Consider the following 26,124-nt stretch of genomic DNA (forward strand, 5'->3'; position numbering starts at 1 on the left):
CGAGATACGCTGACGTAAAGAATAAAGAAAAAGGAAGGAAGGAGAGAGCTATCCGTACAACGTTAAAAAAAAATATATCGTGGCACAGTCATGGTTAGAGAGAAGAAATGTATATACGAACACCGAGAACATCGTGTAAGACGTAGAACACCCAGAACAACGATCAAGGAGCTTAAAGTAACACGGAGTAAGGGTAAACTCGCGAAGCGACAGTCAATAATAGATCGATACCACTGTCATGCAATGATGACAATAACGTCGATTCCCCTTCGGCTCCCCTGGGTTCCGTCTGATATTGCGGCACGCCTAACGACTTTGACATCTAACATAAGTTTCTCCAAAAGATAGAGTGTCTCTTTACACGTTTTCTTTATTTTTACAAAACTTGTGTCTAGCACAGAGAAGTTTCCAGGAAGTCAGCAATATGATATGCGTTGCTCTCTCGTTCAAACTTTGGGAACTATTTGTATTTCTGACAGAGTATTTTATACTTATATACGAAAAGGAAAAAAAATTGCACGAGATATAATTTGCCATTTCGATCAGATTATTTAAATTACGCGCGATTCATAAATATATCAGCTGTGACATAATTCTTTGGCAATTAATATAGAATGGCATTTAATATAGATTTTATTCTATGATAAGAAACTAATCACTTATATAATTAATGTTATAGAAAATTTCATCTTATCAAGCTTATATCCGTCCGGAAAATGAATTTATTATTAATTTTCGTCATTCGAGGACCAGAGAGACGCGAAATTAATCAATACACAAAGTTCCTCGCCGTGTATTGGAAAATTCGATTATAGATCTCTCGTATTTAAGAATCGTGTGTACCGCTTACGATTTAATCGCGGCGCATGGGAAAACGTCAGGACGCATCGATGAGACGAAAAGATCAGGTGGAACGAGAATGGTAAAGGATAAGAGAAGCGAGAGAGGACAGGGACGAGAAGGGAACGGACGGAATGGAGCGGACGGAGGGAAAGGAGCCAGAGGGTTTGAGGCCGGATAAAACGGAGGCGGGGTAGCCGTGTCGCGGTAAACTTTCCATTATCCTGCGATGTAACAACGGATCGCCGGCGGGCGTAGCGGCAAAGTAATTAAAACTTTCGTTTTATTTGCATTATCTCATTGCAAGGCGTCGTATATTCTAATAATGGCGAGTTGTTAATTGCAATTAGGCGTTGGCTCGCTCAGCCCTCTTCTAACCCAGGTCTTCTCCCAGTCGACTTTTTCCCAGTCTTTGGATCCTTTCTTCTCGGTACTTTTCCGCAAAATGTAGCGTAATAAATGACTAGCTCTCTTTGATATATGTACTAAGCGAGACTCGTGCTGTCTCTTTGACCGATCGCGTTTTTTTTTTATTCAAGCCGGTGACTTCTAATTAATCGCATTTTTGTGCAACTTTGCGCGACCAGAGACAAATTATCGAAACTATCGAATTGACTTGTTTGTTTCTAAAGCAATCAACTTCTTTCTATAAAAAAAAATAGACTGACGGTGTTCATCTATTTGAAAAATACGAGGCAACGCGGGATATTTTTTTTAATAAACGTCTGACACACTGCAATATTAAAATTAAATCAGAAAAGAAGAACGCGAGAGGTGAAACGAAGCGAAACACGCTCTGAATTGATTTTCGCGAATACCTCCCGCTCATCGCTTCTGCTTCCGCATAATCGAGCCTCGCGGCGCGATGTCGCTTTATTTGCGAAGTATGGAATTAACGGTACGGGCTGCTGTGCGATGGGCGGCGGCGGGAGAAGTCGAAACTCTGTCTTGCACCTCGTTGGGCGCCGACGAGGGATAATTCGTGTCTGGACATGTGTACGGGACGGTGGGTCTACAAATCTCGGGTCTACAGTCGTTCGTGTTTACAGTCAACAGTTAGACGTTGATGAGCGTGTTGTACTTACCTTCCCTCTGCGTGGGCGCCACCGCGGTCATCGGCTGAGGAATAGCCTGAGGAAACTGGCCGTAGACGGCGGGGTAAGCTGCGACAATAACAAATAACAAGTACATCATGATCTGTCCACATCTAGATTTGTGCGTGCTCACTGCCTATCTCTGTATTCCATTCTTAATAAATGTATACATATATATCTCTCTCTTTTTCTTTTTTTTTTCCTTTCCCTAGCATTGCGATCCGCAGTCGACCGTCGTCGACAGTAAGAGCCGGCGACAGGTCGAAACCGGCAACAACCCCCGAACGAATGTAGGCGTCGTAATTCAATGCAGCGATAGCGCATACATAATGGACGATGACAGTAATAAAAGCCGAACAGAGTCCAATAAACGTCAACAGAAATTGCATTGCTATTGCTAGACAGATTACAACGGCGTAATTTATGACCGTGCGTTTCAGAAGTGTCAGAAGTACGTAACCGGACGCGACCATTCATTCTTGCGATTTGCCGAAGACTCGTTGCGAGACGGGGGAAGGGTCAGAATATCGCAATGTTAGAAGAATATGAAATGTGAAGAACGCAAGAGAGAGAATATTTCTCTCTGCGAATCATAAGATGCAATATTCGAAGTATGCAGGTTTTATTACAATCTCAACATTAATGACAAAGATTCTGTGATCGCTTTGGAATGGCAAGCTTTTCGAGAGAACTAAGCTCTCTGGACGCACACATACATACACAAAATAACATTTACTTAATTCGGGTAAACTTTATTCGTTCAACAATTTTAAGTCTACGTTTATCAAAATGAGTATTTCTAATATGAAATAGTAATGAGAGAGTGTGAGGTCCAGCTCAAAATTTTCCCTGGAGAATTATTATTTCTAGGATACTCCGCGTAATCTCATTGTTAGCGCGAAATAATAATAATAATAATAATAATAATAATAATAATAATAATAATAATAATAATAATAATAATATAATATATAATATAATAATATAATATAATATAATAATATAATAATAATAATAATAATAATAATAATAATAACGCAGAATCACGCTTCTGTTCTAGAGTGGCCTCTGTTTATCGCGTCGGCTTAAAAACGAGCGAGGAGCGATTCGTTGATGCGAACGGTCGTCTTGTACAAGCGATTCCAGGTGACATTCATCACGGCGTTTTCACCGACAAGGATATTCGTCTCTCAACGTTCTCACCGTGTTCCGCGCGACTTTCAACACGATACTTTTGTGCTCCGAACCATCACGGCCTGCGAAAACGCAGCGTTGCATCCGGTGCGACATTAGCCGACACTCGATATCTCTTCAAAGCCGATTCGACTCGAAACGACGCGCCTCATTAAAACGGGATACGGAACGCCATCTTAGCGCAATGATGCAGTAAAAGTCTGCAAAGCTATACAGAGTATCCCGTTGCAATTTATGCGAAACTAAATATTCCAACAATTAAGAGAAAAGCATCCCAATCTACAAACGTTAAAACGGAAGATCTCGCGAAAAGGATATACGACTCTACGGAATAAAGCTCTGAAATTGGAGAGACATTATTGTAATAGCATTTGCTTAATATCAGATTGCAATTAATCGATACAAGATGGTATTAAAAACGAGATTTGATTACGCATATTTTCTTGATTAATAATTGATGCCGATATGTCAAGAATCGCTCGGTGAGATTAATGTAATAATTAGATTCTAAATAATAATAAAATAACGTGAAATTCTAACGTAACAAATTGAATACGAAAGCTCGATCGATTTTGTTACAATGCGATTTTACCGTGTCCGTTGTTGGAGGGAGGAAACGCTCGCGTAGAATGAATAAATATTAATATTACATCTGATCAACGAGTATCTGCAAAATATTTCGCATTAAACAGAAGTGCCCGATATATTTTAATTCGCGATGCGATCTCTGCACGTTTGATGACAATTGGTTAATCTGTAAATTCGGATCTCGCTATAAACGCGCGTGCGAACCAGCATTATATCGTTCGCTACACGTGACGAGGCAGAAAGCAAGTACGTCGTTATTAATTATAGCTTGATAAATATTTAAAACGCTCGTGATTGATACCTGTTTGTGACGGATAGGTGGAGCGTGTGCGCGCGAGCCACGCTCTCAGATCAGCAGAGGCAAATTTTCGCCCCGGAATTAATTATTTCCGTGCAAACATCGCTTTAATATATTCCGATTGACGTTACCCAACGGCCCCTCTCCCCCTCGGTGCGCGATGGATCAACGTTTGGCGTATGAAATAAATACGCCATCATACGTCGACCGCGTCACGCTCAGATAGAGGTACACCGTTATTCGGGATTGCTTTTTTTCCACTCGCTGATCTCGATGGCGCGTGTGTACACTGGCCGAAAATACATAGAAAAAAATATACCGCTTTTGAGTCCTCGGTAAATACGACCGCGCATACGCGGCTACGTTTGTTATGACTCGAATTTGTTGAATTTCCGCCGATACGGTAAAAAACGCGTTGAGAGACGCGAAGAGGGAATTATTAATCAGACGCGGGGCAAGAATAAGTAGTATCTTTTTCGCTTCCGTTTTTCATTCTTCATTCCCGATTGCATCTTTTTTTCAGATTCGATCGATCAGTAGCGCCCGATCGACTGGCGTTAGACCACGTGTTAACGCATTGACGCGAACGCGGAATTCGTTAAACGCGCTCTCATTACGGACGGTGATTGGAATGTAATACAAGTATAGGTCCATCGAGACGCTGATTATCCGTGAAACGAGATCATCCATTTTGCCGAACATTATTGGATCATAATTTGCGCCGATGCGCTGCACTTTGACGTTGCAGCGCAACGTCGACGGTCGATGGCGGATATTTCGCCGCTGATGTTGGTGAGGGGGATGCATGCACGAGAGGACGTGTAACGTGTAAAACTACAATATAATATGTACACGAAGTACATTTAGAAGGACATCAAAGTACATCGTAGCACCACAGCAGAAGCATTATAGAACGAAACGTTGACGCGTACACGATCATGTATGACGTGTATGTATGGTGTGTATATACGCATGCGGCCATAGTTGCATGCAAACAACCAGCAACGCGATCAGCGAAATCGAGTTTTTCGCAGGTAAGTGCTTCGACGGCGCCCGAATAAAAGCACGTAAACGTTCCGATGCATTTTCCCTTTACGTACAGATGATCCTCCTCCATTTTCGTCGAAAACACGCGCGTTTTTCGACTCACTCAAGATCGCGATAGGCAACATCCGGGTGAGATGAGTACGCAAAATGTTATCTAGTCGCGTATTAGCACCGATGAACCGTACTGTTCACTTGGCGATAATGCAAAACGCTTATGAAACTTTCAAAGCGACTTTAACAAGAGTATACGCGTTCCTGAATTAAGTAAGTTTACGAAGAAAAGAAATATCGTTACGAGCTGTCATTACAATTATAGATCCGTTCGTATTATAATAACGATACTAAACTATGATATAGATATAACTGACGTTTGCATCATCCACGTTTAAATTATTTATTCGATTCGCGGAATAAAAAAATTCTACGAATAAATATGTCCGTCTATCTATTTTTACGTCGATAATATCCGCGAGTCCGTTTGGATGGAGCTGGATGGGCGAAACGCGCTACAGTCATTGCACGGGGAACAGGGTAGACAGCACCTTGACAAGCCGTGGAGATAAAAATTGAAGCTGGAGAAACACTTACCGGCCACTCCAGCATAAGCCTGCATTCCAGGATACGCGGCGGCATGCTGAAGTGCCGCCTCCCCGTTGGGCAGCCCCTGCGCTGGAATGGACAGATGGAGGGCATCTACACTTCAGTAAGCTCAGCTCTTATCGGGGAGAGGGCCTAGCCTAGAGGCCCCTGTCGCAATACCCAGTAGGCCAATCGATATTTCCACCGACTATACTCGAGTATAGTAATGACTATTCGAATGGAGCGATAAAGGCCAAAGATTAATGGAAGCTTGACTATAAGAATAATCATATATCACCTATTATGTGTAAAATTTATTGTTCCCAAAGTACGATTTATACGACAGTTTAATGATTCGTTAGCGTTGTACGATTCAACTTGACCAACATTCGGATTGTACTTGTATTTTTTAAAATTGCCAAAATCAGAGATTCAATCGAGAAGTCTTTCGTAATACATCGAATTTGTATGTATATAAACGAGATCTTAGTAAAATTAACATTTACTCACTTATCTACTGCAAATTTGATTTTGTTCACATTACTGGAAGAAAAAGTTCTACGTTTCTCTTATAAAATCTCGCGTTTAGCAGAAATCTGTGAAACTGCATCTTTCACGTATGAATATCATATCATCATAATTTCAGCGCTTCCTGGCAAATAAACGCCAACGAATATAGCGGCGCTTCCTCGGCGAGGAAGCACGGGGAAGTACGAGTACCAGGCGTACTCGGCGTTGTACTTGGCCTGCGCAAAGTTATTTACATCCCCGCGGAATAATAAAGTCCGTCGTCGATTGGCCGGGCATTGCGCAGGGGCGGCACGCTGCGCCTGAGTTGATACTCACGTCCCGCATAAGTCTGCGGTATTCCGTTGGTGTAGACACCTGGATCCGAGCCTGCTGGCTGGCCGTTCGGCGTTTGAGCAGCCATGTTAAAATTGGGCATCGTCGGCGACGGTAACGATGGTATCGCCCCGTTAACCGGTTGCCCTGTGCCGGTACCTACGAGCAAACCTGATCAGTACACACCGGTTACCCTCTTGCTCTTTCAACACCGACCTCGATCGTCCTCTATGCGCGAGGCATCGGAACCGGGGGATGCAATTTTTATCCTTTTCCCTTTTTTCCTATTTTTTGTCCCGCACTGTTTTTCTCTCTTTCTGCGTCAGATGTAATTACGACAAATATTCGTCCCGGGAAATGATCCGTATGCCTCGCGTTTGAGGGGTCGGACGAACTACGGATCGTCGGGTTGTTGATTTGATCCGTAGACGAGAGCCTTGTATCGAGTTAATATCGGTTCGGTCAAAGGGCTGTGTGTTTAATGTCTCATTTTTCTCTATCTCCCTCTTTTTCTCTCTTTCTCTCTGTGATCCTGTGTTGCACTTCGCGCAACTTTCGCGTAACATACGATCGCATATTATACTACTGCAACTGTATGCTTGTTTTTGATATATTACAACGTTTATGTGAAAAGGTCATGTTTATAGGTAATAGTTTGTCCCCTGTCGATGATGTGACTCGGATCAGCGATCAAAGCCTTGCTCGTGTTAATGACGCATTGATCGCGCCGATGACCAACGTTTGGTATCACGTCAATATTACTCGCGGCATTGATAAAGAGATATAATTATGTTTGTGCAATATGTGTTATTTCTATCGAGTTAATGTGCAATTATGGAAAATACGCAGTCAAGGGCACACGATAACAATAATATATATATTTATGATATAATCAAAACGCAATTTTTTGAAATTAAAAGAATGATTCTCGAAGAAACTCTACAAGCTTTTCCAAACATCGCGATTGGCTGTCAGGTAAAGATAAGTGCCGGCAATTTAATGCATATCCGAATCGGGTCTATGTGGCTACGAGACGAGGAAGACGAGGAAGAAGAATCTCGATGCCTCGATAACACCCGGAGATTACGTTGTGCACATCCTTGCTACGTACATCGGGTATGACGATACGTCGTAAACTTAAACTCCCGTGACTGAGCGATATACGTTCCGGCATTGTCGATTCGCGATGGGTAATCGAGCGGTTTCTTTACACGGGCGAGATTTTTACAGCGGCAGTGAAAGCATGGTTACCTCAAAGTATATTGATATATTGCGCGCGAGATGATGAGTTCTCATTGAATGTGGCATGATACAAGGTAGACAAAAATCTAATATAATGTAAACTAATCATGTTCGAATCATATTGTTTATAACAAAATTATATTTTATAGAAAAATTTACTTTAAAATACTTATTTATAACTAAAAATAATTCTGCTTTAATTTCTATGTCATCAGTGAATCGTTGAATCTTTCTTTCACAGAATACTTTGAAATGTAATTATCGTTGGAGTCACAAAACGTTTCTCCAATAGATCCACCTGCAAGTGCCACCCTGTATACATGCCGTTTGTGGTTGCGGTATCGTTCCGTCGGAAATAAAAGCTCGCTGCTTCGGTAATCTTTGGTACGGAGTAAAGCGGATGGACGCGACGGGGTGGGTCGCGGGAGCGAGGGCGGGGGAGATTGGGGGGGCGGAGAAATAAAATATTATTTCCCTATCAAACGGTATTACCTTCCGCTTGACGAGACTCGACGTATAACGGAGCCGATTTCCCCGCTTATTTTATGTCTCTACAGTAACTTCGACCTCTCCGTTGTTTCTTGTATTGCCATGTGAAGGGCGCGAATGAGAAAGACGGATGAAAAAAGGGGAAAAGGAAGTGTGAAGGCAAGAAAGAGGTATTTCCTCTTTTCCTACAACGAGCTTTCCATAAAGTTTCGCGGTACCGCCAATATTTCTCGCTCGAGTCACGCTTGATGAAAATATTGTATTGATTTACGAGTCGATTATAAGGTTGTACCGAATGTACGCTTCGTCTGTGTGTTTATATTGCGAAGGTTCAGGGAAATTATAGGCAACAGATTGGGGAGAAATAACGACCGAAAGATGTTTTTGTCATTAAAATCGGACAGCATGATGATTGATGATTGATAATTCGTGTGCCCTCAAGTGCCTTTTTGATAAATTTTTTTAATGGATTGACACAATTAGTTGATTAATCAGATAACTCGACGTTGACTAATCGGGATTAAAAAATTGAATATTTTTCATGTGGTCTTCGTAAATGGTTATTGATACATATATTGTATAATAGACGTTCTTTATCTATAGCGCAAAGCATGTACAACATGTAATATTTTGAATTAATTAAACTGCAAATAGATTTAAAATATAACAACTTTTCAATTAAATGCAAATATTATATAATGCCTTTATATAAAATATATAAAAGAATAATAAATAATAAAAGTATTATATATATGCAGATATTCGCGAAAGAAGAATGCAATTTATCATCCTATTTGTTACATCAGTATTCTTGATTATGAATGTTTCTATCGAAAATTTCATAGACAATATTTGATCAAATATTTTAATTTCAAAAAATATTTCGGAAATTAGAAAATAAATGAGTTCTTCCCTTGCGACACCCATAACATATCATTCTAATTTTTTTTCAGTCAACTATAAGCTTACCAGAAGTTGGCGGAACTACAGGGTTTGGCATGCCATTCAATGCATGCGGCAATTGTCCAGCGGCCAATGCAGTCATTGGATTGATGTACGTTCCCTGTGCGGTCGCGGCTGCCATGAGCGCCGCTTGTTGCTACAATAAAGAAAGGATTTTTATAAAAAAAAACCTTCTCGTATTTTTCTATTATTATGTTAGCAAACAGGATTATTTCAAGAATTGAAAATCTATGATCTTGATGAATGAATTCTTATCTAAAAATTATCAATATTATTTTTTTTTTAATTTTTATTTCAAATTGATGAGAAAGAAATCGTATCTAAAAAACATGCTCTTCAATCATTTTAAAATATATCGTAAAATATTATAAATATAACAATTTTTATGAGACGACATTTTCTTTCATCTTGCAACCCGGTCAAGTCCGGGAAAAATTAAATCACGAAACGTGATTGCGGCGGACCTCTCTCTTTGCATGCTGGCGTTAATGCGACGGCATCGTGTTTCGGCCGATCATTTCCGAGAGTAACGAGGGACGAGCCATCGCAGATTGTGAGTCGCGGTAACGAGGACAACAAGGCGGTAATGCGGTAACGCGAGAGCCATTAACGGTAACACGACCCACCTGAGCGTAAGCGCTGTAAGCGCCGAACTGATTGAAGACGAAGGGGTTAAGGAGGCTCATGTTCCCGGCCATTTGCTGCATGCGTCTTAGTTGTCTCTCTTTATCAGTGTCTGCGAATTTTACCACTATGCTGGATGACGCACCCTGCAACAGATAATGCAATATTCATAATTTCATGCTCATAACGTCGGAATTTTTATGGTTCGTCGTAATTTTACGACGTGCCAGGTGCTACGCGTACATTTTAACGATCTCCGTAACGAGCTATTATTTATAGCACATATGAGTAACGTGTGGAAAAATTATTTTTAATCAGACTTTTATGGGTGAATGAATAATTGAGGATTTATACATTGCCGGTATTTCACAGTAGCGTCTAATTATGCGAAAAGCATGGAAAGAATTAAATTCATTAAAACAATTTCTCATGTAAATTTTTCACTCATCGAAATTGTCGAGTTCTAATTAAAACTGGGAACTGAATTCTTCTATATATTTTACTGTCGATTAATATTCTTTTATGTTATTAAAATTAAATATGATCATAATTGTAATATTTCCTCGAAAATAAGAAAATCCAATATATTTAATGCAAATAATATCAAATATAAAGCAAAATAATCACTCATATAATGCTCGCTGGATGAAAGAGCATAGGTATAAAATGTACGACAACGAAGTGATTCGCAATCTTTTCTCACGAAAAAGATTTTTCCTTTTTTAAGATGCTCGCGAGAATATGTAAGGCGATGACGTTCTCACGGCGTCTAAAATATAAATGGAAAGGCAACAGGTGGTCAGTGGCCATTGTGGCTGCGGAGAAAAGCTCGGCTTTCGCGCGCGAGCTCCCGGTGATACATTATATTCACGTCATCAATGCAAATGCTGGCTGAGCGAGCGTTCCTGAGAGTTTATATAACAGTTGTAATATTACAACTTGCGTAACTAGACTTTTAGCTTTGGTCACGCGACTTCGCATGGCGCACTTCATCGTGCTTCTCTCGCGTGCGCCTCTTTCCTCTCCTCTTTTTACGCTCGCTTGCTTTTTCTCATCCTTCCTTAGAAGGCCTAAAATGCTTGCAAGGGAAGGATATATATCAAGTAAAAAATATTCATGTAAATGTATTCCATAATTTTTTTCTGATTAATTTAAAATTTTTATGATATTAGTATTTTATGATACCGAGTTTCATAACTTCTATCGATGCGACGTTTACTAACTGATTCCGTCCTGATTCATATACTGACATTAAATCGATACTATCGTGATGGACGACACTTCCTTTTTCACGCAAAAGTCTCGCGTCGCAGACAGAAATTGTTACACAATGAGAAATGAATCTCATACAGTCATACATGTACATGTTAAAAATATGTCAGAGGGATCTATGTATAATAGGCGCATTTATTTCTTGAAAATCATTGGAATAATCGATGTTCATGTCATAAGAGAAAAATGATTAATCGTTATTAAACTTTAGTAACAATATGTTAATTGAATTAATTCTCTTTTATTTGATAAAATTATCACATTTTCAGTCAAATAAAATAATAAATATATAGTATATACAAAAGTATAATTTTTCAAAATTTACCGATATATGAATATCAAATACATATATATTAAAGTAGGATTTTTAAGAAATAATTTATTTTAATCGAATAAAATTTTAAGCGAAATTCTTTCCGCAGATGTTAAAGTTTATTAATTTATCGGTAAGAAACCGTAACGACAAGTTCGATCTGCAGCATGATTGTTATGCATTGACAACAACTGGAGCGTATATCGATAATCGATCGACCGTCTTCACCTCGCGGGAATTCTCCACAAAAGGCTCGAGGCCGTTATTCAACGAACCACATACGCTAGCTGGTGCAATTGCTTTTAATTTAAACGACGAGGACACCGTCAGATTCAGACCGGTAACGCGATATATCCACCCGACAGATTTTCACGGAACGTCACCTTGTGATACATCCCGTCTCGTTTCTATTAAATCGATCGAGAAGCTTCCTTGCTGCCTTCAAAGACAATCCCGATGAAACATTTTCAGCATATATGCGCACAACCCGTTCCGACACTCTCGCGATAATGCGTATGCCATGCGACATATACGCTTCAGGCGCGTTAAATGCTCGCCCCCGAATGAGGGGGCGATTTTACATCGACGGCAATCGACGCTGTCAGAAACACTCGCTCGTTTCGCCGCGCCAAATTTTGCTTTTATTATTTTTATTTTTTTTTTCCCTACGTCACCTTTATTTCGTCCGGAACATTCGAATGGATATTCGCGCGACAAACGAAATCACGTAGGTATGAGTAGCTACTCAAGTGCGTAATACGAGCGAACCATTGTTTCTGATATTTTTAGGAGAGCCAGGATAACTCGCGGTAATTTTTTGAAAATGTTATTCGCTTTTCGCGATTAGGAAATATACCTTGAAGCTCGAGTGCAATGTCGTAACGAGCTTTCGTGTATCGATAATTTACAGTGCAAGGTCGGGAACTTGAAAAATTATTTCGTAAAAATCATCTCTCTTTGACTTTTCATTCGTGATACCACCTTCGGCAACGCTGCAGCAGACACCGTTGTATTTGGCATGTTCGAACGCTCAAGGGCTCGCGCTACACGAGTACCGCGGTTATTAAAAGTTTCGTTTGAGGCCGGGCCTCGAACGGGGTCAAACGCGCGTATAACCGCGAGCGTCGCGAGAAAACCAGCGACCAGGTGCAGTTTACAAAAGCATAAAAGTTTCCGGGGGCGGATGTAACTTTCCGCGTTACTGTAACTAATATCGAGAGTTTTGCGCGCGATATACCTCCTTTTTTGCCTCTCAGCTATATACGTTTGTGCGTTACTCTTTAAAACTCTGCGAAGAAACAAAACTATAAAGTATCGTGTGTACGATACTTTTACATTCCTTAAAGGACTATTTTTATTTTCATTATTGTAATGTGTCTCTAATTTGTCTCTAAAATTTTTCAATAAACCAAGGTATATATACTACATTTTTACATTATTTAAATCTCAAATGTATTTTAGAATATTCGTTCCTTTATATTCAAATATATACATATATATTATATAAATCCTGAAATTGTTTTGTCGCTCAACAATAGTTAGTTACATATATACGACAGTAAAAAAATAAAAATCGAGAAGATATAACAAAGTAGCGAAATTTTTCTTTTTTTATGTATTTCAAATCTGTTTTTTTTTCAGTTAAAATTTTGCTGTATGTGAAAAAGTTCTAAATTCGAACTTTCGCAAAAATGAAGTCACTTAAACTCGTTTCAAATAACGACCATTGTGTCGAGAGTCTGCAAATTTTTTTCTTTTCCCAGATAATTTGTCGAAACACTCTTGTTGCAAGTTATACCGTTACAATTACGAACATCTTTGTAGCAAATGAGAAACTTCCGAGCTAGTCGCGATACTCCATGTTTACCGAATACATCGCACGCTCTAAATATTAACGAGTTCGAGGTCAACGTTGACGTAAAAAAAAAAAAAAAAAAATTGGAAAGTCGAATTTTCAAGCATTTGCAGCGGTGCGTGCCAATTGGCGTACGCGTTACGCTCTTTCGTGCGAGAAAAATCGTCGAGCCACGCTGATTACGCGCGATGAGCGGCATCGACGCGTGCTCCCCGGGAAGATAATTTGCGTCGACACTCTCGAGCTCCGAGGTCTTGCGCGCCACGCAGGTGTACATGTCCATAAGGTGTGTGTGACATTTACGCGAGCACATATGTACATTGTCGCGCACGTGTGCGGCATGGAGGAGAGTCTGGAGCGAGTCGTGGCGCGGTCGGGGCCGCGCGGGGGAAGGCGAGGTCGTATCGGAGCCAGTGAAGCCGAAGCCTCATTATTGGGGGATTACGGTTCATTAATTCCGATCCAACGTTCTGAACTGCACGCGAAAAGGAAAAGCCGTCCTCCCGAGAGCCGAAGGTATCATGCGGAGAACGTTTGAAGCCGCCGCCGTTCCCCCTTGCTCGTTATGTCTGTCCTACGTGTCGCCCCCGTTAAGGTTGCCCCTTTAAAAATGTCGATATTAAAGCGCGCGCGCCTTTTTCCATTATGATTTCATGAGCCAATGCGAACGTGGGTCGCCCGTCGCGTTTGATGTTTCATCCGCGCGCATACGTCGTTGTCTGGTTGAATTTAAGCTCGTCGTTTTCAGAGACGCGTAGTCGATGCTTTTTCATATCCGCACTTCGTTGGCGTCTCGTCGCTTCTCATTAACCGAAGATACTGGCGATCGAAGATCGATCGAGAGCTCCGAGATAAAAGTTGACGGTATCTCTACCCCAGGTACTTGAAGCGGCGCTTCGGCGTCGAAGCTTAGCTCAGAGGGCCACAATATTGGACAGGCCTTGCCAACGGAATGAAGCAATTACCTGCTGATTGGAGGCTCTCCCGTTAGCCGCACCATCACACTTGCCAATCCGCTAGATGGTAATTTCAATAGATACAACTGGAACCGCAAGACCGGCCGGAACGCCGATTGCTCCTCGTCCTCTCGTGTGATTCTCTGTCGAACCGGAATACAGAAGCGGGCGATCCAATTCGCGTCGATGTATTTCAAATTACAAACCGCTCACGCGATGCTTTTAAATGTCGATGGGAAAATAGGTAATTGGAAAATCGTAAAAGAGCATCAAATTGATAACGTTAAAAGATTTCGAGTACGTTCGCAAAAGGTCAAAACATTATCGTAAAACAAGAAGAGAAACGATAATAGGAAAAGATATAAGAGAAAAAAATTTTTTAATTATAAATGGGAATAATCCCATAATGTATTATGCGAATCATTAGTAATATATTCTATAAGTATTTTTTGTGCGCTATAATAATGTCACTAATGTTTTAAGCAATTATAACTTTCCATTGTTCCGATCAGCTGTTTAATCTTCGCAATTCTCGTCTTATCTCTTCTAAATTTTCTCCTCTTACCATTTATTCTCGTTATTCTATCTTTATATCTCTCTTTTTATTTAGTTCTTTTTCAAAATATATATATTTTATGTTAAAAGGTTTTTTTATTTTCCTAGGATATAGAATAAACATGTATCTATGTATTTATATATTGTATTTCTAAATCGTTTTATCAAATTAAATTCGTTCTATTAATATCGTAATGAAAACGCAGTACAAACGTCGTCGAAATTCGCTGAAATTTGCACTCTTGAATGTACACGGAAATCAATTATTAACGTTAACATCGCATCGCTTTGTTGACGGGGTGTCTCTATCACAAATGCGGCGCTCTCCGTGCTGGATACGTTCGTATCGATTCGACGATACCACCTTGTAACGGAGGGAGAGTCGGCGCACAATGAGGAATCACGACAAGAGCCTTATCGTACGAATAATCGCTTCGAATCCCGCAGTAAGGACGGGATCTTGCTGATGGGTTCTCGTGCTCTCATGGTCGATCGCGCTTCTTTTCCACGGTCGTCCATTCTTTCCTTTCCCCTCTCGCTCTATCTTTCTCTTTCTTTGTGAAGATTCGGACTCCACAGTCATTCTGACTCCCGATACACACGAAAGACCCGCCAAACAAGTAACAGTTGTACTGGAGATAAAAGCAATGCAATTACGAGGCCGCCGAGAGAATTACTCAGGGAATGTCTTTAATTAAATGTTGGGAGCAGTTTCCGAGCCTCCGTTAATGCAGAGACAATTTCCTTCCATCCACTTTCCGTGCGCGCGCGCGTGTATACTGCTCTCGACCAGAAAGGCAACATCCGGCCGGAGATGGAGACCTCGTTACGTCCGCGTTGCGTCCAGATCCGCGGATTTCTCGACTTAAGTTTTAAAGTTTGCGTGCCTAATCACTCGCGTCAATGTTCATTCAAAAACTCGTTCAACAAGTATCGAATTCCATCGCTCAAGTTTCCTCGTTCCGATCGAGAAGCGCGCACATCTTGCGAATCGCTTGTAGGCATCCGACTAACTGTTCTCGCTAAAGTTTGAATAACTTCAATTGGCCATTGTATCTTATCACTTGTGCGAGACTCTCTGTATGATGAATTTCCTGTCTACTCGAAATCCAATTTAGCACGTTAAATGCCGCATGAATTCTGATTAATTTTGCAAAATTCAACCGAAGATTGTGTATCTATTATCAAAATGTATAATGACGGTAAACGTGATAATTAATTAATCTTTGTCTAATAAATTTAATAAGTGTGTATAAAAATTGTTATTTTTATTACGTCTACTCTAATATATCACTAAAGTTAGCTACTTTGCATTTTTTTAAACTTTCGTAACGAGTAGACTGTCGTGCATAGACATCTCACCGCGAGAAGATGGCAACAATCGACGGTATGCCAAAGTTACGCAAATAGGACCAAGGGGACATCATTCCACGACTCGTTTTGACGCGGCGCGACGAAACACTTCACGTGGTTTTTGCTTTTATTACGAGACATTTCCAAGAGATATATGTATGCGAGGGGGAGATTTCGGTGCGCGAGGAGCGCGACGTTGGAGGGTTTGCGAGGCGTGACAAGAAATGTCACACGCTTCGGAAAGCATAACTACATGAGGCCTGGCTCGGTCGCATGCCACTGCGTTAACATATACGCGATAAAAGAAAGAAAAAGAGCGAAGCAGAAAGAGAAAGAGAAGCGGCGCACGAAAATATTGAGCCCTTGAAAAAATATTACCCGTTGCGTGATGCACGAACGCGCCTATGATTCGAGACGTGTAAACAGGCTGTGGATCGATGAGATCAAACAAAAAAGCGTGCAAAAAATTCGGAGCTCGAGATACTCTCGTGCAGTTGATGCAAGATTGACGCGCGTATCCGGACAAGCGTGGTAGATTATCGTCGCGAGTTCAAGTATTTAATTTTTTACAAAAGAGAGCAAAATCGTGTTATCTCAGCACATTTCGCATGACAGAGTCACAGTTTGTAATAACATTATTAGAGGTCGACGGAAATTTTTATAATATTTTATAAAGTATTCGACACTCCGACTAACTTGTAGTTGATACCGTGAATTGGTTTACATGTTTTCTGATAAGCGGAAAGAGAAGGAGGATAAAGTTATTCTTCTGTTAAAGCGTTTAAAAAAAATTGAGTTTGAAGCGACGAGAAGAGAATGGCGGAATCCGCGAATACATTGAGCTGCTGGAAAAATATTGTTCGCTAGGAAAAGCATGGGAACATCGCTGCGAAAAGTGTAAACCACATTATACGGGCCGTGAAATCGGTAAAAAATGTTTGTACTGGTCGGTGTATACAGACATCTCGGTATTGTTAGAAATTAAAATTTTTTCGTGTGTAATATCGCCGAATGACGGATTGTAAAATCGGCTAAAATATTGAGCGCTCGAAGAAATATTGCTTGTCGCGTGATGCGTAAATACGTCGACCCGAGAAACATAAATCGCATTAAAACCACTCGTGAAAACGAAATAAAATACGCTTATAGTACAGAAATTTTATGATAATGTTTTTGCAGTATCAGCAAAATGCTGTAATATTAATCTTGCGACTACATACGACGTGTCTATTAAAAATATCACGTTTTCAATGAGAAACGTATAATTTATCAATGCGTTTAAATTCTATATTTACATTGCAATAATATATTGATGATGAAATAATCTTATTTGTTCAACATATATTAGAAAATAAATTATGTTTATGGTGCTTGGTAATACAATTATGTTCTCGTGTGACAGATATACGAAATATATAATTTTCGAAATGACATAAGCGCGTAATGTTGTAAAATCTTGTTAAATATATATGCACAGTTTTCTAATTTACATCGCTATCAAATTTATATTTTTTATTGAGCTTTAAAATTTGATTTATCAGTGTGAATGAAGCGACTTGCGTAAAAAATAATTGAAAAAAAAAAGATTCGATGTTAACGCGTGCATTTGTCATTAAATAAAAAAAAAGAAATTGTCCATATTGTATATCTGCATCATGTGGATTTCATAAGGTGTTACGATTTCACGCTTCTACTACGAGCCAGTATGTCGTCTGCAGGCCGACAGCGCGTCGTCGCGTATTACGGTATCAGATTGCAAATCAATATCTCATTTCGTAGGTATGAGCCGAGATGTTGCGTTCGTATATATATATATATATATAATGCAGTTTCGTGACCGAGAGTGTCGACGTGTTCGAGTGGCTGAAAGCAGAGGGTACACACGCGAGATGACATACGTGTACGATCGTACATATATTCGATATTTTTATGCGCGCACACATACACGCTTATATAGATCGACGCTTCTCTAAGTGTGTGAGCGAATAGATAGGACAGGGGAAAATTGGAAGGGGTTGTGATCTTGCGCCAGGTCAGAGAAAACTGGAACGAACATAGTCAAGCCGAATTACTCTTAGGGGCTCCATAACATCGCGTCCTTCGCGATAACGATTGTTTTCTACGAAAGATTTATATCGATTGGCCAAACAGAAAGGATGAATTTTTTATCCGCTGCCTGTTATTGCCTTATTTTCAACTGATGGCGAAATAAAAATACATAATTGTCAAAAACACATTGTTAGATAAACTAAAAGATATTGAATCACGTTATTTTTTTATGATCAAAATGAACGAAGAAATGCGGTTATTTGTACTCTTCGCACGTAAAAGTCACGCTCATATGATTCGCTGGCATTAAATTGTTTGACACAAACGGTCCTCTTTCTTTCTCGTCGCTTCTTCTCCTTCCGCAGCGCGCAAAATTTCATAACGTCGAGATCTACATAATTCGCCGCAATAATTAAGCCGCCCGCGTAGAACGCTACCACGTGCCTTTCGTATCTCTTCTGGGTCGAATAATTCAGGGTCGAAGGTCGGCATTTCGGCGAAAGCGTTAACCCCGACACTCGCTGCCGCTTTCGCCTTCTCGCTTCCCATCCTCTCGACCACCACTGCGCGCCGTGAAATCTCGTAACATCGGCGTCGAGATTTGCATAATTCGTCGCGATAATTAAGCAATCTGCATATTACGGCCCGCGTGCGCTGTCAGTACCTCTTTCGTGGGCAAATAGTCGCGGTCCTGAAGTCACCCCCCCCCCTCCTGCTCCATCTTCCGCCGGTATTCGGCTATTAGATTAGGACGTTGTAACGAGTAATATTCACGTAACCAAGCCGCGCTTCCACCCCCTACGATTTCGCCCAGCGCACAATGGTCGTGCACGTACGCGCCTTTAACGTGTACGACGTGAACCGCGAATCCCTTGTCGAATATCAAAAGTGACGCCATCTTCCCTTCCTAATGATCTCGCACAACATACAAGAACATGAAGTATGATGGATCCTATTACTCTTCTCTAGTAGCTCTAATAACATAAAAAGTTATATAACAGTCTCGCGTTTCATGTTTGTATCACGCTCTTAAAGACAATGTGTTGGAAAAATTTATGGATATACGTATAGATTATCAGAAATTTGTATCATTAATATTATTCGTATATATCAATGCTTATTATTTTTATTTTTATCTTTGGCTCGTAAATATTTGCATATTAAACTTTCTAATATTTAACTACTTTTTTCTTTTTATAAGTAATCTATGAGCGGTAAAAACGATTAATTTAGAGAGAGTTATAAAATCATACGCACAAGAGCAATAGTTCCACATAAATCTCCGCGATCTCAATTGTACATTATAGGTCTAATAATTGTCTGAGATGCAAACTCCCTTAGGCGCGTCAATGCATGTCAGCGGCGGTCGATAGGCAATAACGCCGACAAGGACGATCGGGGGTCCGGCAAGCGGCTTTGCAAAGTTTCGCCAATCAGCAGGTGGAATCCTGGACGGAACTCACTGACAATTCAATTACAACTGGGAATTCCTGGTCCGACCCTAAGCCGAGAAAGTTCGGCGGTTTGACGGAGACCTAGGGACGCTCTCTCCGAGAGTTGCGGAGAAGGAGGCGAACCGCGCTTCTCCAAGTGTTATGCAGATTTCTGTTTGGCCAATCATTACCGGGGTGTTTGCAGGCACGACAGCCATTGCTACGGCTACCTGGCCCGATCTCCAACCGCCTTCCCCTCCTTCCGTTAACGGAAGACGGTCATCTACTGCCCGGCCATGGCGCATCTCTATCCTCGATATTCATATCAGCCCCCGCACCCCTTCCTCTCTTCCGTCAGGTATAACGCTTCTATGAATATTTACCCTCCTTTCCGTTAATATCACGTACGTGACATTTTCCGAGCGTAAATACGCACCGGCGTCCGTGAACACGATAACTGGCGGTCATCGGCTGAGGTGGATCGGAAGATAAAAAAAAATAACGAGCCTCGATCGAAGAAAGAAGATCGATCGACGCTCGTAATATTATACGGTGGATACTCACCGGCATAGTTTGGCTACCGTGTAGAGAGTTTATCGCCGCCAGTGCTTCTTGGTGCGACGAGAGTTTCACGAATGCACAGCCTGAAACAAAGAGAAGAGAGCATTATTAAAACTCGATGAAAAATAGATTGTAGATTTCACACACAATGTATTATCATATTTTACAAGCATTTAAAATATAGTCTTTCCTCCTTAAAGTGTAATACATACTTTCAAGTAGTTTACAATAATCTTTTTGATTTTGGCGAAATAAATCTTCGCGCACTGAAAAATATGTACACTCTACACGAGACAATGCTAAAATATGCGACACAAATGAAAACTATCGTGAAGTGAGGGATTAAACAGAAGTTGTAGTTCAGTATTCATTTACCATCGTGAGTAACGATGGCTAGCTTTCCTTTCTATGCCATGAAAATTTCTGTGGCATACTCTGGATCGGGAAGGAAACAAAAATACCTTTATCCGTTTTATCTTTGCAAGAGGGAAAAAGAGAGAGAGAAAAGATCCACGAGCGAAGGGAGTTCCGTTTCCGCTATTGTCGCAGAGCGAGGCCGTCCCCGTGACGATGATGGAACGATTAATCGCTCTCCCAGCGCCTGCCACGTGCGCTCATCGCCGGTAGTTAGATGGAGACGCGGCGAAGACAAAGAGCTCGGGGCTCTTTGAAAAATTGACGCGCCAGCGGAGCGCAACGTGCACTTTAATAAAAGATGTTTACCGCGTGCGGACAAGCGCTTCGTAATCCGAGACGACGGTGCGCGGTTTCGTGCAATAACTATTTGTATCGTCGCCAGGGAATGATACTCGACAATCGTTGCCATCTTTTGCACGCGCGTCGTATAAGCGGGATAATCCACTGGATCGTCATATCTGGTCTATTGAAAAGGACTTGTTCGAAAATAAACTTTGCAATGTTGCACCGCGAGAAGAAGCTTGGAGAAATTTCTCGCTTGCGAGAGATCGGGATCGTAGGGCAATATCCAAACGACATTTTATATCGTGTTGTTTTTTTCCCTTTTTTTTCAGGGAATGCATTGAATTTTATAGATAGAGTGCGAGTTTTTTCAATCGGCGTCTCGAGTTTTTCACCTCGTGAAATATCAATCAATGGAAACTGTAATCAAATTTAACGTAATCGTGTTACAGTCACAGCCAGTTGAAACACACTGCAGTTTAACTGGCCGGGAATTTCGTAACGCGCGGCAGCGCTTTTAAAAATGAAATTAACCTTTTCGAGGATCGAATATCGCTCAATATACTCGCCAATTTCTGTCGAGCGGGCGCCTCTTGAAAAATAAACGAAACTCGATTGCGATATGCTTCTGGGAGATGGGACGAATCAGGATTGAAGGGAATTAGGGCGAAAAGAGGGCGCGCCCACCCCTTTCCCCCCTACCTGCTGAAGTACGACGCGATAACGTACCCGCTCGTCCCTTGCCTAAACTCTGGACCTTCCTCTGATCTCAGCAGCCCTCGTCTCGACATCCAGTTTCGAACTCCGGTCCCTTGCTTGCTTGGATGACATGATACAAGAAAATTGGAACAGGCGGACAATTTTAGGCTTCCGATCAATATACTAGGTTTCAAAAACTTTTTATGACATATTATACGAGGATATTATTACGCGAATGTTAGTGCGAATGTGTCATGCTTAATAAAGCGACAATTATGTAGCTATATTATTTAATTATGCTAATTTTTGTGGAAGAATATATCAACTAGGCTGTATTAGATGAAGCGAAATAAAGAAAAGATAATTACATACAACTGTTCTAAACGCTAAGTAATTGGAGCACGGAAAAAATGACAAAGCGGTTCTCCCCGCTTTGTTCCCGGCAGCTCATTAAGTGGCGTTGCTTGACGGCATTATATTCCTTGCCTCTCTAGCCCTTCCTGTCTGAAACACCTGGCGTCCATTGTAGCGATCATAATGTCGCCATGTCAACCTCATGCCGCTACATTAATCAGGCCTTTGAATCTCGAAAACTCGAATATTTAACCAGGATCGAGATCTTCACTAATGCGTGCATACGAATATATATAATTCGCACAATCGTTTACAGCAGACGTAATTGATTAATTCGATTAGCAAACTCGATATTATTTCGCTTTTATCGTATTAATCTGCAAAATGTTCGCGATCATTGTGCGAGGAAATTCGTGATAGGAAAATGAGCGAAATTTCTGAAGGACCATATCGGACGAAATGTATGATCCTGCAGATCCTGAAGACGTATACAGCCAACGTAAGAATTCGCCCGAGCTTCCAAAGCGTTTCTTCCCCGTCTTTCTCTTCTTACGGAGCTCTCGAAAACGATGCGCACTTGAGATTTTTCTTCGGCGTTTCTCGCATCGACGGGACGCAAACTTGCACGAAAATAAAGGACTCGAATTTCACGAAACTTTGCTATACTCGGTTAATATCATGCACGTATGTATCCGTACGTATACGAGGGGATCAATATGTCCCGACAATAATCATGTTTTTCACTAGTATGTGAATCAAGAATACACATAATATTTCAACATTTAATAAAATATAAAAATATTTTTTTTCTAATATATAAAATATTCTAAAACTTGTGTTTCTTTTTTTGTTTATAAGAAATGTAAGCATAGATTAAATTATAAAAAAGTAACATATATACGGTCGTTGTTCTCGAAGATATTAAAAAAGCTTAAGAAAACTCGAAAATACCTTATAATCATAAAAAGGTATAGTTTGTAATTTTCAATATAAATAAAATTATAAAATAATTTATCTGAGCTTGTGAAAAATAAGAACGCGTAGCAGATATCTGAAAATGCTTAATATACGTAACAATAGTTACGACGATCCTGACGGCTCCTCTCTGTCGGCTCAAAGACTGCGTGTTTGCCGCTCTTCTTCCGTCTTCCTCATACGAATAGCGTTCAACAACAAACAGTGGACAGACCGTTCGTTGAATCGACAGCCCTCCGTCCACGGCGAACGAGTAAAGTTTCGTGGTCTTCCCCTGACTCTCCCCTGGCCATTTCGTCCCGAATCCTTCTTCCTTCAATTCCAGCCGTCGCTCGTGCTCTACCATCACGATGGCTTCCGACCGATCGATAGCGTCCGCGAGACTTTCCACTCATATATTTGATTGCTCGGCAAACATGCCTAAGTTTATCCCACGGCCATCGCCATCGTCGAGCGACTACTACTACTATTATACTTCAGCGCAGGTGATACCACGACTACTCGCACGAGCTCGTGTGCACGTATCAGTGCCCTGAACCGTTCAGACGTCGTCGTGAGTTTGTTCACTCAGGACGTTGCGCTCGAAGTAATTCGATCCTGTTAAGACTATCATGCAATTCCAACTATAAAGATGCCAAAGTACTCCATCTCGATGATGGAACAGCGCAAATATTAAAATCATCAGCGCGCGCGCGCGCGCGCAAAGTCCTTCTTATCGATGAAATATCCTACGACGCTTGTCATATAAACGATCGCTTAAAAAAAATTCAAGAGAACAGCGTGGTAAAAATAAAATATTTATCACGCACGTCGGCGATAATGTCGAGCGAACCGAGAGAGGCAACCTTCTATTCATTCTCCCCCCCCCTCCCCCTCTTTATAATGGCTTATTCAATTATTCTTTAGCGTTGCGACTGTGTCGTGCCATTAACTTCGCTTTTACTATAAACGATTCGTGGCTTTATGGTACAAGTGTGTTAACTCATTTGCCGAGCTACTGTTCGATAGCGAGTCAAGGTAAGGTGAGGTGTAGCGCATTTAGCGATCGATCTTCTTATACTCGTTTTCGCGAGTAAAACTTGGCGAAAGTTGCACGCTTCATTAATCAACAGTTGATAATTAAATCAAGCCGCGAATTTGGTACGAAAAAATATCGAACTCTTTAATTCGAGAGTTTGCTATGATGTTAGAATGCCTTATTAGAAAATAAATGTTTCGCTACGTTACGAAAGCGCTATGCCGCCGATCGATAGATCTTTTATCAAAGCGTGACGTTCCGAAAGAAGTGTCAGTTCAAAAATAGAATCGTCGTGATCGATGGGCGACGAACATCTGTTACCGCGGCTGGTGAAAGAGGGCGATTTGAATATAGACCCGTCGATATACGCGCGCATCGTCTGTCAACCTTTGTGACTTGGTTGTAAGTCGCTAGTGAACATCTGTTTTTGCAACAGCTGAAGATGAACAGCGCACATGGGGGCTTACTGTACTCGAAATTTAATTTCTTTCTTGCATAAGTAATAAAAGCAGGCGATTGTGAATTTTTGCCGCCCCCTCAGATGTAAAAAATAATAATTATATATCTCACATGTCTTGTTTCTTTGTTAGAAAATATATTGCGGATAATGTAATGTGTAACAAGATGATATTAAATATTTTGTAACTATTTCAATTTTACCGACATAAAAGCTAATATGAAATAATTGTCGATCAACAGCATTGTATACTTTATATGTCAACAATTATCGGATTAATACGAGAAGAAAGTTCAGATACAGAAATTGCTAATTTATTATTAACATAATAATTATTTATGACAGTTAAATATATATTAATAATGAAAATGAGAAAGAGAAGCATGAACGTAATGGTGTTTATTAATAACATAGATTTAATTTATAATGAGTCAATCTCCTCTAAAATTTTGGAAAAAGAAAAACAATGCTTTCAACAATGACATGTTTTTATGAATGAAAAAATAGCTTAAGAATATATACGAAATAGCTTAAGAATATATACGAGAGAGAGAAATAATCCGGTTGAAAACTGGATAGATTCGTATTGTGGGTGAGAAGGAATACAAAGGAATACTCTCGTTAATATGTAGCGAATGGGTGGAGTTCTGACTATTTCGCTAATGGCATGGAGCATTGGAAGAAAGGACGTGCTAAAAAAAAAGTTATTAACGACTTTGCGAAATGTCTGTTAGGGTGCGACTACGTGGAATAGGTCAGGTGGGATTTGATATCGAGCGCAAACTCGTTGGCGTTCTCATATATAAATTACTTTATGACGCGCATTTGGATCCATTCTATTCGCATAATACTCAAGGAAATACATTCTTTGCATTCTTTTTAGATAAACGGCAATTGATTATTCATTCTAACTTCAGATATCTAATAATTTTACAGCAAAAGTCTCAAGGCTAAATATTAATAAAGATTTTATTTCTTTATAAATAATTTAGAATTGGAAAGAATATATTACACATACATATATACTTTTCATTATATCCATCAACGATTTCGAGGATGAATTATTATTTACATATTACTGTGAGAGAAATTATCGAAACGATATTTCTATCGTAAGTTTCATAAAACAATCCGGCGATTCTATTGCCTGTATTGATTATGGATCATGTAAACTACCATCGAGAGCAGGAACAGACGGATTTATTTAATTAACGAAGCCACTAAATTCGGGAAATGGAGCACGAATTCGCGTAATTGCTACGGTTGCAGGTTTCACAAAGTGGACGATATCTATTGGGTTCTAGGTACAAGAGTAAGCTGAAACAAACTGTCTACCTTCGTCCAATTGGACGTGTGAGAATCGGAACAAAAAAGGACGAGTATTAAAAACGCTGACAAAGTTACTAAACACCCTTGTGCGTCGGTCCTTTTTATATTCGCGAGATGGGATTGAGATTGCGCGGACAAAACGAACCAGAGGGACAAGATGCCCGTCATAGATACGGAAAAAGTAATAAATATTTAGACACATCACAGAAGACAGATATAAAAAAATATATATAAAAATACTTGTATATTCTAGATAATAAAAAAATGAAATAATTTTCATTGATTGTCTTATACAGCATGTAAAATTAATAATATACGAATTGATCGATTGATTGATTGCAACATAAACTTTGCAAAAGTATAGCAGTGTACTTTTGATTACTCTATATTTTAATCGCTTAATATCAAAATGATTATTAATATCAAACACGAAAAACTGTAGTTG

At 40.2% G+C, this 26,124-nt stretch overlaps 1 protein-coding gene across 11 annotated transcripts in view; it reads right to left on the reverse strand.

Annotated features, from left to right (window-relative positions):
* Positions 1-26,124, reverse strand: part of LOC145963440 (CUGBP Elav-like family member 4) — a 243,681-nt gene that overhangs the window by 22,870 nt on the left and 194,687 nt on the right. For 7 of the 11 annotated variants that reach the window (XM_083085398.1, XM_083085393.1, XM_083085397.1 and 4 more), the window contains 6 exons: positions 20,152-20,231; positions 9,804-9,947; positions 9,184-9,313; positions 6,487-6,654; positions 5,650-5,754; positions 1,926-2,003 (listed from right to left, as the gene is read on the reverse strand). In XM_083085398.1, coding sequence (XP_082941524.1) covers positions 1,926-2,003; positions 5,650-5,754; positions 6,487-6,654; positions 9,184-9,313; positions 9,804-9,947; positions 20,152-20,231 — 705 coding nt within the window. The remainder of the gene's footprint in view (positions 1-1,925; positions 2,004-5,649; positions 5,755-6,486; positions 6,655-9,183; positions 9,314-9,803; positions 9,948-20,151; positions 20,232-26,124) is intronic. The other 4 variants (XM_083085392.1, XM_083085390.1, XM_083085394.1 and 1 more) reach the window with 4 other exon arrangements.

This window comes from Camponotus vicinus, unplaced genomic scaffold (genome assembly GCF_025532165.1).
Source record: "Camponotus vicinus isolate PSW18456_S1 unplaced genomic scaffold, iyCamVici1.0 SCAF_12, whole genome shotgun sequence".
NCBI lineage: Eukaryota > Metazoa > Arthropoda > Insecta > Hymenoptera > Formicidae > Camponotus > Camponotus vicinus.